The following is a 13,891-nucleotide window of genomic DNA, read 5'->3' as shown; positions in this document are numbered from 1 at the left end:
CTTGTGTAACCATTTACATAGGATAATTTCCTGGAAATCGAATTTGAGTCAAAACTATGTACATTTAAATTTTTAATAAATATTAAATTGACCTCCAGAAAAGATGTGTTTACATTTACACAATGAGTCCGTTTTCCACCTATACTTGCCAGACTGATGCTATGTTTTTTTTTTTTTTCAGTTTTGTCTGACAGGTGAAAAGCATTTTATCATTGCTTTGTTTCACATCACTTGTGGTTATTATGGTTGATACATGTTCATTGATATTTCTGTTTCTTTGGTGATTTATCTGTTCATGTCCTTTGAGTTCTTTTTTCCTTTTCTTATCAACTCTCGGATCTTTCTAATATACTGTATCAATCTTTTTCATGTGTTAGAAATCTTTTCCCATAGGGTGCCTGGCTGATGGAATCAGTGAGCTCTTGAGTGTGTAGCTCTTGATCTCAGGGTTGTGAGTTTGAGTCCCATCTTAGGTGTAGAGATTACTTAAAAATAAAATCTTAAAAAATATATTTTCCCAGTTTAATGTTTCTAGTTTGAGTTTGCCTTATAGAAATTTTAGCTAAGAACATGATCAAACTTAAAAGTCTCTCAGCATTTTCTGGTTTTCATGTCATTTTAGAAAGACCTTCTCCATGCTAAGGTTATAAGAATGTTCACCCACTTTTTGCTCTTAATGTTTTGTTTCTACATCTAAACCTTTTGGCATAATAAATGAAATAGAGAGCCAGCTTCCCACACTTGCCCTTGAGTAGCTGATTGCTCGAGAAACAACCGTTGAATAATCTTTTTCCCCACTTTTTTTTTTTAAAGCTTTTATTTATTTATTCATGAGAGACAGAGAGAGAGAGAGAGGCAGAGACACAGGCAGAGGGAGAAGCAGGCTCCACACAGGGAGCCCGATGTGGGACTCAATCCCGGATCTCCAGGATCACGCCCTGGGCCAAAGGCGGGCGCCAAACCACTGAGCTACCCAGGGATCCCTTTTCCCCACCTTTTTTCTCCACCTTAAAATACCACCTTTATCATGTACATGCTAAATTCCCATGTGCATTTGGAACTATTTCTAGACTCTATTCTGATGGATGTACCAGTCCTGTGCCAATCCCAGTACATTGTGCTTTTGTTTCAACTTTTAATATTGATAGGCCAGACCCTCTGACCTTTACTCATCTGTTTCAGAATGTTCTGGCTTTTCTCATTATCGTTCTGGATGAACTTTTGCATTATTTTGTTAAGTTTCCCAACTCATCTTTTTGGAATTTATTTATTTTTTAAAGATTTTATTTATTTATTCATGAGAGACACACACAGAGAGAGGCAGAGACACAGGCAGAGGGAGAATCAGGCTGCATGCAGGGAGCCCAATGTGAGCTCGACCTGGGGACTCCAGGATCACGTGTTGAGCCGAAGGCGGACCCTCAACTGCTGAGCCAACCAGGTGTCCCTCCTTTTGGAACTTAGAGACTGCATCAAATTTATAGATTCAGGGGGAACTGACATCTTTTATATTATGGTCTTCTTATCTATGAACAAGTTATGTAATAACTTGCTTATGCAAATATTCCTGGTTTAAGTAACTCAAAGGACTTTAGTTTTATTGATTGATTGAATGTAAGTCCTGTACATTTCTTATTAAAGTTACTCTGAGGGATCCCTGGGTGGCGCAGTGGTTTGGCGCCTGCCTTTGGCCCAGGGCGCGATCCTGGAGACCCGGGATCGAGTCCCACGTCGAGCTCCCGGTGCATGGAGCCTGCTTCTACCTCTGCCTGTGTCTCTGCCTCTCTCTCTCTCTCTGTGTGACTATCATAAATAAATAAAAATTAAAAAAAAATAGTTACTCTGAGATATTTTATGACCTTTGTTGCTCTTATAAGCAGGATATTTACATCCATCAATTTTCTAACTAATTATTAAAAAGGTATCAGAAATTGTGCCACTTCTGACAACATGGATGAGCCTTAAGGGCATTATGCCAAGTGAAATAAGTCAGGCGGAAAGGCAAATACTCTACGATCTCACTTATATGTGGAATCTGAAAAACAACAACAAAAAACTCACAGACATAGAGAACAGATTGATGGTTGTCAGAGATGGGATTGGGGTGTAGGCAAAATTGGTGAAGGTGGTTAAAAGGTACAAACTTCCCATTTCAAGATAAGTAAGTCCTGGGGTTGTAAGGTACAGTATAGACATTATAGTTAACAATACTGCATGGTATATTTGAAAGTTACTAAGAGGGTTGACCTTAAAAATTCTCATCACAAGGAAAGAAATTGTGTGGCAATGGATATTAACTACACTTATTGTGATGATCATTTCACAATATATACTTATATCAATTCATTGTTGGACACTTGAAACAAATACAATGTTATATGTTGATATATCTTAATTTTTAGAAATGTAGAAAGCTATTGCTTGTTCATAGTTTGTTCCTAATGCATATCTTTATCCACATTCTCCTTTATAAAACTCAGTCTCTGATGTATTATTTCTATATTGATAACTCCGAATGTCTACAGTCTTCTTCTTCTTCTTCTTTTTTTTCTACAGTCTTCTCATCTCTCCAAAACTATGGTCATTTTGTCTCTAACTTAATGTTTCCCAAATACTAAAAATTCTCATATTGCTGTCATAATTTTCCATATTCTGTATATCACACCTGTACCATTATTTATTTAACATTTTTCTTTAACTCATTAAAAATAAATTTAGCCCTATCTTGTGCAATAATATCCATGAAATAACAAATACTTTGATGTGCTGGTTATAGTTTTTCTAGTAGGAATGAAAATAAAACTATTCAAGTTTATAAAATGTTCTTCTTGGGGCACCTGGCTGGCTCAGTCAGTGGAGCATGTGACTCTTGATCTCAGGATTGTGAGTTTAGGCCCCATGTTGGGTGTAGAGATTATTTAAAAATAAAATCTTAAAAAGGAAAAAGAAAAAACAATATTCTTCTTCAGATTACTTAAAAACATCTTTTGTATCATCCCCTACACTTTTTGAAAATCTGTTCTAGCTTTTAACAAATCTTTCAACTTGGGTATTAACCATTGCTTCCAATTCAACGTTCTTCCCTCAAAATCCCTCTCACTCCACTTGCTTTGCTCTGTCAAAGTGATCATATCCCCAACCACAGGAGTTCCAAAGTTGGGCTTTGAGGAGGCCCCATTCAGCTCCTTCATTTCCCTCCTGAGGATGTTCTTCCAGCTGCACCTTGCAATCTGGCCCTTGCCCTCTATTCCTCCAGACACTTTTTATCCTCCTCCTTGATTGCTTCCTGAGGACCAGCATCTTGCTTTGATGCCCATCTTGCTGAACCAGCTTCATTGTGGTTGACTCATTGCCCTTTGCATTATTTAAACACATTTCCTGCCCCTCCCCCATCTTCTGTTCTGCAGACAATCATACTGTGACCTTGGGTCCTTCCCTTCTCCCCCTGCTCATCCAAACCTTACCTGTCCTTTTAGGCTCACTTTCTACAAAGCCTTCCTAGGTGATACTGCCCCCCCACCCACACACACACTCCTTACTGCTGTAGCACTGTCTAGTGTTGTCCCAGGTGTCTCATCCCCCTGAACGGACTATATGCTGCCTGAGGGCAGGCTTTAGTTTGAATTCTCCTTCTGCATATATTGCCAAGTACACATCAGAGGCTGGTTCAGTAAATGCTTGCTGAGTCACAGCATGGTGGCATTCCCAGACTTACCTCAAACTCCACCTCTCCCTATTACTTGCCACAGCCACTCACCCCTCCCTGCACCACCTCCAGCTCCCACCAACCACAGGCAAGAGGGAAAAGAAACAGGTGTAAGAAAAGCAGAGCGCACTGAAGTATAAGAAGCCAGTTCTAGGATCGTTAGTCTTTTAATATATTATTCTGAAAAGAAAGGAATTAAAAAAAAGTTCCTGACATCTCTTCTGATTTTTTAAAATTTAAATAAATACCCTGCCCACCCCCACCCACTAAAATTTCCCTCCTTCCCCATCATCCCGCCCATCCCTGGTGCTAGACCCTCACCCCAGAGCTAAATAAGATGCCTGTTTCACAGCAGGCCACACTCACTACCAAATTCTGGCCACTGGTAAATACTGTAAATGAGTCTGTCACCCTTGCCTCATCAGAGTCCCTCCCTTCTCTTGCTGGCCTCCCCACTCCAGACCAATCCCCAGCTTCAGGGTGGGCATGGACAGTGGGGCCTTCAGGCATTGGAGAGAGCGCCAACTTGGTTCCCTTTAATTGCCCACTACTGCCTACTCCCTGCCCAGGAGTGGGTCAGAAGGGCCCAGGATTGCCCTCCCAACTAAAATAAATAATGAAATAAATACCCCCTCCCACTCCCTGCTCTTATGAAAGAGCCCCTCTACTTCACACTCTCTAGCCCCGGCCTTCACTTGCCCACCCCCTGTTCCTCCCTACCCTTCCCTCCTCCCCCATGCTGACCTCTGGCTTGGCCTTTGCCCTCTCAGGAAGAGTCTACCTCGCCCAGCCTTCCCACCTCAAACAAACCCTCCTCCCCCAAATTTCAGGGGGTGCAGCTGGCGCCCCATGCCCGGTGGGCCTGGCAGACTCCCCTTCTCCGGGGGTTAGGATGGAAGGCAGGGGTTCTCCCTGGCTTTGTCTCACCTGGTCCAAGTGTCCCTCTTTCAAGGCAAGTCTCCTGGAGAGCCCGGCACCCCCGCCCCGCTCCCCAGTCCTGCCTCCCGGCCTCCTCAGATGGCAGTGTCCCAGAGGACGGTGTGCTGCCGGCGGCAGGGCGGGGTGCCGGACTTGCGGGGCTCGGGCCCCCGCCGCCAGCTGGGGAGGATGGGCATGCTCTCCTGCTTGCAGAGGCCTCGGTCGGGGCGGTGGCGCGCCTTGATCTCCTTGCACACGCAGCGCTTGCGCTCTATCACCTCCAGCAGCTTGCCGTCGCGCTCGCGGGCGGGCTGAGGCGGTAGGGGCAGCGGCAGCGGCAGTGCGGGGTGGGTCTGTGCCCCTTCCTCCCGCCGCCGGCCAGCGACGGGGGGAGAAAGGATTAAGGGGGGTGGTCAAGGACCTCAGAGTGACCAGGTCCTGTCCCACACTGCAGAGACCAATGCCTTGCCCCAGAAACAAGTCCTCTCTTGCCCCCAAGGCCTCTGTCCTCTCCCCTTGCCTGGGGGTGGGGAGGTGGGGCGGGCAGGAACAGAAACGCAGCTCTTGCACCCTTTGCCTGGCAGGGTGCCCTGCTGCCAGACTGGGCCCATTTCACCCTGAGGAATGGGGACCTTTAAATACCTGTCTTCCTAGCAGAATGCATTTTCCGAATTGGTACCCCCCATATCCCAAGTGCACAAAGGCGCATAGTAGGCTAGTGGTGGTGCTGCCTGGCTGTCCCCACCTAATACAGTCCCTTCCCAGGATCAATGCCCCCATACCCGGCAGCTCCCCTACTCCCCTCTGGGTCCCTATTAGTATGTGCCAGGCCCCAGTTTGACATCTTCCTTTTCTTTCTACACCCAGGCCTTCTTCCTCACCTCCTCATTCACAAATCAAAGAAAGCCCAACTTGGTCTTCCTCCTCACCTGGCTTGGGGCATCCCTGGGCTGGCTGCAAGGCCGGGGGGTGTGGAGCGCGGCCTGCCGGACTCCAGAGGTGGAGGCGGAGCGCCCTAGGCGGTAACCTGTGAAGTCTGAGGTGGAAAAATGGCAAGTGAGGAGGGTAGGGACCTCCAGGTTCCCCTCCTGCAGTTCCCAGAGGGCAGCCCCATCCTGTCTGCCCCTGCCTCAGCAGAGGAGGAAAGGGGATGGAGATGTGGCATTTGAATGGAGGGCACAGGACATGGACCTGGAGAGATTCCCCACCCCCTTTCCAGCCCCTTGTTTTGTTCAGGTGTGGGCAGGGTGTCACCTCCATTGCGGTGGCAGGCAGGAAACGTCTGGCAGGGTACGGGCAGCGCCGTGCGACTCCCTCCTCGGTCCCCTCCATGGTGGATCCTGGCCAGCAGGCCCTCTGCCCCCTGACTCCTCACTGGGATCCCTGATGCCATGGGGCCCCTGTCATCACGCTCCACCTTGCCTGGACCCTCGGCACTGCCATTCCAGGCCCGGGCACCATCCTCGACCTCTGCTGGGATGACAAGGAGAGCTTAGTGCTGTACATGGGAAGGGTCTTGCTGTCCCCCCCAGGTACACACACCATGGCGTGCATGGACCAGAAGTAACTGCCCTTTTGCAAGTCACAGCTGGGAAGGGAGGGACCCTATTTCACACTCCTCAAATACAAACACACAGGAGGGACCCCAATACTGCCACTTTCCTTCCCACCCATTGGTACCATCCCTGGCCTAAGAATCACAAGTATTTGCTGCTGCCAAACCCTTTTCTGTGGTCACAGGGGTGTCCCCTACCCTAGCTTTATAGCTCCAGAGCCCCTTTGACCTGAGTGGGCTGCAGTGACCGCCCTCTGGGACAGAGACCAGGGGCACTGTTCCCCAGGAGGGGAGATCCCAAATCCTGAGCCAGGAAGTGGGAAAGGGGGGGCAGTGGGGGAAGGGCTGCAAGTGAACTAAGCTCAGCTCTGAGAGGAGGCCTGGCAGAGCATTGCGTTGCCCGGCAACGGTAGGGGCCTCCCTCTCCTCTCCCTCCTGTCTGGATGGGTTGCCATGGCAACAGCTGGGAGGCAGCTGTGTTTAGCTCCTAGTGTGTGCACACTCACAAACACACACCCCTGCAGCCTAGCAAAGGGAAAGGCAGGGAGTAGAGCAGGACGGGGGCAGGAGGAGGCTACTCCTGGGGCCTGACTGTAGCCCCTCTCCATCGCAGATCTTCCTGCCCATCCAGCACACACATGGGGACCCTCAATCTGCTGCATGCCCTCATTCGCCAGTCTCCTTGAAAACTTCCCACTTCAGGACAATAGGTTGTGGCTTCCAAATAACCCCTCCAACACTTCCCCAAATCATCACAGGCATCCCCAGTTCCCCACCCCCAAATGCCCACCCCTCACTCACTGTCCAGCTCTTTTGCCTTCCTCCCTCCATACAGGACCTTCCTCTGCAGAGCCCAGCCTGCCCCAAATGTCGCAGCGCCCATCTCCTCTTCTTCCTCCTCTGGTGTCCCTGCACTGGCGATGACATGGGCGCAGGAGATGCTGGCAAAGGCACCCCCGTCGGTCCCTTGCTCCTGCAGCTGGATCTTGACCATGGGGGACGGGGCCCCCATTCCACAGCCCTTGTTCAGCACCCCCCCAGCCTTGAGGCTCTCATAGGCAGGGGGTCTCTTGAGCCCAGCTGCTGCAGCTGGGTAGGTCCAGAGGGGAGTCAGGGGGCCTGCCGTTGGGTCCGGAAGGCTGTGTGGGGAGGCCAGGCAGCCACGATGGTGGAGGACCCCAGCTGCTGAGCCCATGGCCCCGCCGTGGGAGCTGGACTTCCCAGGCACAGGGGGCCTTGAGCTGGTGCACAGCATCCCATGGAGGACTGAGATCTCCTTCTCCGTCTTTGGCTCCCCAACACCTAGGGGCGGACCAGCTGGCAGGACGGAGTGCGTGGTCACCTTGACTGCCGAGTATACCATGGTGTAAGACACAGCCTTGTCCTTGGGGGGGCCAGGGAGCAAGGCGGCCGGGGCAGGAGGGGCTGCCGGCGCCCCTGCCGCCTTGGGGCAGATCATGCTGTGGGAGTTGGGGAGCTCCCTCTCCCCCCGGGGCTGGCCAGAGCCCTGGGGTGGCAATGGTGTTGAGTGGCTCCGGGCCCGGCCCGAGGGTCCCAGCAGCAGCAGGTTGGCAGCAGGAGGCGGAGGTGGTGGAGGAGGCGTCTCCCGCTCCCGGGCAGGCACTTGGGGAGCTGGGGTGGAGCCCGCTGGCTCCTTCGAGTGGCAGAGGACCGGTAGCCTTGAGACCCCATCGCCGGGGGTTCGGGAAGCAGGCTTGGCTTGGGGGAAGGCCAGGAGCGGGGGACGGTGCTGGAGGAGGTTGGGGAAGGGTGGGGGGATTTCGCAAGGAGTGGTCTTGGTAGGTGTCCCTTCCCTCCGGCTTGGGAGGGCTGAAGCTGGCCGCCGGTGGGTGTGGGGCTGCAGGACGGGAGGCTGGTGTGGCGAGGAGCTTGCGGTCAATGGAGGGGCCCCGTTGGACCGGCCTTCCCCTGCCTCCTCGGGCAGCGGGTACTTCATCTCCTCATATATAGCCTCACTCTCCTCTGAGTCCGAGTCGGCGCCAGCTGGAGGGGTTGGGCCCCTACCCCCGAGAGGGGGCCCAGTCAGGCCCCCTCCACTTCGCCCTCCTCCCCTGAAGACATCCCCCACCATTTCAATGTACACGGGCTCCTCTTCCTGGGCACCCACCTCAGGGTCCCCAGCTACGCAGGACCCCCTACTGAGGCGCTGAAGGGGCAGATTCCCCCCTCGAGGAGAGGGGGCCGGGGGGCAGGACTCATCGAAGGACACAGAGAGCTGGGTGTTGGGGCTTCGCCTGGGCTTCTGTGGAGGAACCTTCCGGCTGGACTCTCGGCCTTCGGGAGCGGGCTTCTGTGAGCCTGGGCAGGATGGGAAGGACAAAAAGAAACTGTGCTCTTAGTGGGGGAAAGAGATGGGCAGACCCTTTCTGGTCTCTTAACCCACCTGCAAGGGCATATCTGCCTCTTTATTTCCCCCACCGTCCTCAACTTAAAGCACAGTGGGTTCCTTTTATACCAGCCTGCCCTTGGGTCCTTCTGATGAACTCCCCAGAATCTGCAGCTCCCACCATAAATTCTATCCCACCCTCATATCCCTTCAAGGCCACCCCTTTTCCCAGGAATGGACTTTTCAGGGAGCTTCCCCTGCCCTTGAATGGTTCATCTCAGGCCCTTCCAAAAAGAAACCACCCCCCCACCACTCCCACTGAGAATGGAACCTTCCATTTCCTTGGTTCTTCCCTGAATGAACCCTCCCCTATAGGCCTCTTTTGGCCTGGAATGGATCCTCCCAGCTCCCGGGAAGGGTTGGGGGTGTCTCACCTGCTTTCTTCCCCAGGGGCACTTCTGCCCCTGACCCTGCCATGCTGAGCTTGGTGCTGGGATGTCTCCGGGGCTTGGCAGGGGGTCTTCGGGCACTGCCGTCCTCTGTGACACCCCCCACTCCCCCCGCAGGCCCACCCCCCACACTGTCCATGCTGCCCACTGAATGGCAGGAGAGTGAGCGTGGGGCCATGGCGCTGCGGCAGGGGTGGGGGGTATGCTCCTGGGAGGCTGGCATTGTCATGAAGCCCATCCTGAGGGAGCGGCGCAGCGAGGCGATGTCCCGCACACGGACCCCAGGCCCCGGGCCAGCCCCGGGCCCTGTGGGGCCTGCAGGAGCCACCTCCTTACTGGAGCTGGGGAGAGAAGGCCAAGATGGAACAGATGTTGGGCCTCAGGCCTGGGCATCCCTATCCTTTACCCTAAGAGGGGTGTGCAACCCTGTGGCCTCCCAGGAGGAGGAGGAAAGGGCCCGGGGTGGGGTCGGGAGGCTGTCTGACCGTCTAGGGCACCCAAGTAGAAACTTTGGGCAGAATCTCTACGCTTTAAAAAAAGGCAAGGAAATTGGGGAGAGAAGGCAAGTAGGGAAGAGTGAAGGGATGAGTATGTGTGCAGGGGGCATCCTTGGAGCTGTCTGATCCTGGCCTGGGCATATATCTGGCACACGGCACTTGTATGGACGGCTTCATGCATAGGTAGCAAGATGCAAACAGGCAGCACAACCCTGCCTGGCACATACACCTGCCACCACGGCTCTGCTCCTCTCACTCTCACGCTGGCCCACACCTGGCCTCTGGCCTCCCACCATGTCCGGCTACTGCGGCCTCCACTCCCACACCACACCGCACCTCCGTTCCCAGATGAGGGGTGTACAGCTGCATCGTCAGAGCAGCCTTCTGCTGCCGATCCTTTTCTTCCCTTCCCCTTTCTCTGCCTCTCCCTTGGTGCTGTCCTTTCTCTGTCCCCCTCCCAGGCTTACCCCCATTCCCCTGCACTGCCCCTGAGCTTCTGTGTGAGTGAAGGGAGGGGCAGCTGGCAGGGAAGAGGGGAGAGCCACTGTGGAGTGGGCTCTCATTAAGGGCCTGTCTACTAACCCTTCATTACGGAGAGATCACTGCAGTCATAGCTCTGATTAATCTAATTAACAACAAGAATTAAACTCCACAGTTTCGAGGAGGGAGAAGGGAGCAGGGAGGTGGCTCTGACTCAAGCTCCAAGAGGCTGTGCTGTCAATGGGAGTGAAGAGAGAGGGGAGCCAGAGGGGAGAGGCCAGGATCCAGGTCCCTGGGAGGGCAAGGAGAGAGGGCAGGCAGGGAGAGGTCCCCGCCCTGTCTCTTCTGCAGAAGCCCTAGCCTTCACATCTCCCACCACCACACACACACACACACACACACACACAACCCTGTCCCTTGGCCTGTCATCTTCCCCAACAGAGGAGGTGGGGAGAGGGCCAAATGGATCTTCTCTGGTGCCCCTCAAATGACCCTGTCCCTGGACCATGAGGGCAGCAGGGCCTGCCCCTTCCAAGGTCAGGTGACAGGGGAGCCTTGAGCCAATCCCACATTGACAGAAAGAAGACAACAGGCCAGAGGTGAGTCAGAAAAGAGTGACTTGAGCCTCCAGGGGTGGGGAAGAGCCAATAGGGTACTCCTGAGCTGGAAGCCCCTCCCCAGAGGCCAGGACAAGCTAGAGCCAGGAGCCAGGAGCAGGGTGGGGACAAGGTGGATCCAATTCCAGCAATTCTGTTCTGAGCACAGACTCTCAGGTCAGACTCAAGACCAGGCTGCTAGACCCAGGAAGGGCAGAAGGATGTGGCCCAGCCACTGGGGAAGCAGAGGTGGGACAGCCCAGAGGGCAATCTGGGGCTGCAGCCTTACCTCCTCTTGGCCTCCTCCTCCTTGTGCTGCCTCCACTCCAGCTTGGTTTTTCGGTAGAGGAGGTTCATGTCGTGGGGCAGGAGGTGGGGGCTGGGGGGCCCTGCTCAGCGCCACCAGGCCCGGGGGGCGGCCCTCCCTGGGTCCCGGATCCACTTGGTGAGGGAGATGGGAAGGAAAAAAAGAAAGATGTGGGGTGGATAGGGGCCAGGAATGAATGAGAGAGAGAAGAGAGAGAGAGAGAGAGAGAGAGAGAGAGAGAAAGGAGATGTGAGTTGGGTCCTCAGAGAGTGGAAAACAGATGGAGGCAGAGAAATCCCCAACACTGCCTCTAGGACCCAAAGACAGACAGACATAGAAGGATATGTGTACACAGAGTCACACACCCTGACAAAGGTGTTCAGAGCCACAAATACACATTTGGGAGAGATCAGCTCGACGCAGATTCCCATCCTGTAAATACATCCTGATCTACCCCCAGACAGGCCCCACAAATACACAACAACCCCACAGCCACACAAACACACATTCAGACACACAAACCACCAGGCCACAGACCCGTATCTACAAACAGAGGACCAGACACATAGATCAGCATAGGTAAACACAACCTAGGAACAGGCAGACACACACAGACATAAACACCCCCGACACACCCACAGCACACACAGACCTCCAGACACACACCAACCAGCTACACAGAACTGGACATACCTACAGACAAGGAGTTCTGCTAGGGCCTACATGCGTACATTGCACCCCACTGGGGAAGGGGGAGATGGTCAGAATCCCCACCCCCTCTTGTGCTCTGAGGCTGGGGGTGTCATGAGGGCAGGGTGGGGATACTGGCAAAGGGGTGAGGGCACTCTGAGTTGGGTATCTACAACACTACCCATCCATCTATTTCCATTCCCTGCGGGCAGTTCCCCCTTCCAGTCCTTTGCCTGGGCCCGGGCCTCCGTCCACCCCTATTCCTGTGCCCTGGCCCCTCAGTGACCGTCTCCGCCTCCCTCGGTGATGGCCCCAATCCCCTTCTCCCTCCTCTAGGATCTGGCAAGGCTCCCGCCTTCCCTCTTCCAGTCCCTGCCCTCAATCCCACCCGGGGGTCTCCAGTCTGGCCCCATAGCTACCTTCTGAGCTGCGGCCTCCAGACCTGCTCTGGCTTCCCTCCCCCGAAACACACTCTCCTTTTCGCCGTCGGCCTCACCTCTCCTCCTAGGCGCCCCTCCTCACTGCCGTCCTCTCCCTTCCCTGTTTGTTCCAAACCTGGCGGCTTCATTCCCCTCTCCATCCAAGGCCCCCAGGTTCCCGGGCACCCCTCCCCTTCCCCTTGTCCTGCTACCCAGGGTTTCTCCGTCTCTCGCCCTGCCAATCCTCACTACTCCCTGTCCCCCCCATCCCACCTCCCCGCACCAAGGATCCCCAATTTCCACATCACCGTACCTGGCCTGCCGGGCGCCGGCCCCCCCATGCCGGGCTCCGCCCGGAGCAGGAGGAGGGAGGAGGAGAGACAGAGAGAGACCGGGGGGAGCCGAGCTGGGCCCTGCCGCAGAGACAGCCCCGCCTCCGGGTCCGCCCCCAGACCCGCCCCCGGCCCCAAACCCACCCTTCCACACCCTCCAAGGACGGAATGGGAGCGGCCGCGCCGCGCTGCGCCGCCAGGCTGGGGTGGGAGGCGCGGGGGACGCAGAGCCCGCGGAGCTCGCGGGGGGACTCGGAGAAAGGTCGCGGGGCGCGGGGGACCTGGCGCCGGCCCGCCCCCGCTTTGAGGCGTCCGCTCCTCGTCGCCCCTCGGCCTCTATCCGGCCGGGCCGTGTTCGGTTCGGTGTCCGAGGCCCCGGCGGAGCGAAGCAGGGCGCAGCGCGTAGCGGCGCCCCCCGGTGGCAGCCCGGGACCTGCACCCCCGTGCGTACCCCGTGCGCGCCCCGCGCTTCCCGGGTGCGCACCCCGCGTCGGGCCGGGGCGAGGCTGCGGCTGCGGGGCCCGGGGTGCAGTGAGGCGACGAGGCCGGCAGGGGGTGCCGCTTTCCGGGCCGAGGGGCTCGGAGAGTCGTGAGCCCGACCATCCGCGTTTCTGCCCAGCAGGGGGCGTGCTCCCTTGGCTGCGCCCCTCTTCCTGCCGCCCTGCAGGTGCTGGGAGGGCATTGCAGCTGGCTCTCCTGCTGCCGGTCGCCTGTGCCTGGAGCTTCCCGGGCGCCCGGACCTCTTTCCACCGCCTGGGCTCAAAGGCTCCCGCCAGTCCGCCCGAGCGGCTCAAGTCATCCTCCCAGTAACCTCTGACCCCATGGCGCCTCCCGCCAGGTCCTGGGTGCCCCCGGCGGTCGGCCTCGGACGGGCCACAGCGGCAACCGCCCCGGTGCGGTCGAGGCGGCCGCTCAGGGTCGCGACCTCGCGCCCCCTCCTCAACGCCGCATCACCTTTCTCTTTAGCCCTGAGAAATCCTCCCTCGGAAATCCCTTTGCCACACATTAGCTGCAAGAAGACCTGGGTTCTACGCTTAAGTAGCTGAAAAATGGACCCCCAAAAGATAGCCACCTCTAATCCCCGGAACCTGTGCCCGTTACTTTATATGGCAAATCGTTGCAGGTGTGCTGTGTGGCTTTGGGCAAATCACACCACCTCTCTGAGAGATGCCTCGTATCTACCTCCATAACGTTGTTGAGGGCGCAAAAGAATTAATACGGGGAGCTTTGTAAGCCGTAAAATACATTAAAGGGCGATTATTGCTCCCAGGAGATGGAACACAAAATACAAAACAGTCCTTTCACATTTGCACCTTAGTGTGAATGAATTTTTATTTATTCATTCAATAAACATTTCTACAGAGACCAGCAATGTCCCAGGCAGGCAGACACGGAGGAGTCCAACTTGATGCTCAGAGTTGGTGGGAAGGGGAGGGTCCAAAGATAAATTTTGAATAGTTTGTAGCGTGTCAGCGCCGAAAGGAGGATCTGGGGGCGGAGCAGCCTGGCGGTGTTCTGAATATTGCCAGAGGGGAACGAGTTGGGGGTGGTGGTGGGGGACTTGTGTGGGAGGCTGCCTCCTCGACCTCAGGACT

At 55.1% G+C, this 13,891-nt stretch overlaps 1 protein-coding gene across 5 annotated transcripts; it reads right to left on the bottom strand.

Moving 5' to 3' along the window:
- Nucleotides 1-3,854: 3,854 nt before the first annotated feature.
- Nucleotides 3,855-12,438, bottom strand: NYAP1 (neuronal tyrosine phosphorylated phosphoinositide-3-kinase adaptor 1). Of its 5 annotated transcripts, none has more exons than XM_077907976.1 (7): nucleotides 12,278-12,438; nucleotides 10,838-10,989; nucleotides 8,961-9,316; nucleotides 6,981-8,498; nucleotides 5,879-6,097; nucleotides 5,554-5,660; nucleotides 3,855-4,977 (listed from the first exon to the last, which is right to left on the bottom strand). In XM_077907976.1, exons 2-7 carry the CDS (start codon nucleotides 10,903-10,905, stop codon nucleotides 4,720-4,722), a joined length of 2,526 nt encoding a protein of 841 aa, XP_077764102.1. In that variant the 5' UTR covers nucleotides 10,906-10,989; nucleotides 12,278-12,438; the 3' UTR covers nucleotides 3,855-4,719. The 5 variants fall into 5 exon arrangements, with proteins under 5 accessions (XP_077764102.1, XP_077764106.1, XP_077764105.1 ...); XM_077907980.1 differs by having other exon boundaries at nucleotides 5,879-6,094; XM_077907979.1 differs by lacking the exon at nucleotides 12,278-12,438 and adding an exon at nucleotides 12,042-12,155.
- Between the last annotated feature and the right edge of the window lie 1,453 nt (nucleotides 12,439-13,891).

This window comes from Canis aureus, chromosome 8 (genome assembly GCF_053574225.1).
Source record: "Canis aureus isolate CA01 chromosome 8, VMU_Caureus_v.1.0, whole genome shotgun sequence".
Classification (NCBI taxonomy): domain Eukaryota; kingdom Metazoa; phylum Chordata; class Mammalia; order Carnivora; family Canidae; genus Canis; species Canis aureus.
This window is presented reverse-complemented; position numbering and strand designations above follow the sequence as displayed.

What these genes read in the sequence shown, in the direction of transcription:
- NYAP1 (XM_077907976.1), bottom strand. Translation starts at nt 10,905, where the DNA reads ATGAACCTCCTCTACCGAAAAACCAAGCTGGAGTGGAGGCAGCACAAG. An exon ending in GAGGAGGAGGCCAAGAGGAG is followed by an intron (nt 9,317 to 10,837) that starts GTAAGGCTGCAG and finishes TTCTCTCCCCAG; the next exon opens with CTCCAGTAAGGAGGTGGCTC. An exon ending in GAAGGCAAAAGAGCTGGACA is followed by an intron (nt 6,098 to 6,980) that starts GTGAGTGAGGGG and finishes TTGTCATCCCAG; the next exon opens with CAGAGGTCGAGGATGGTGCC.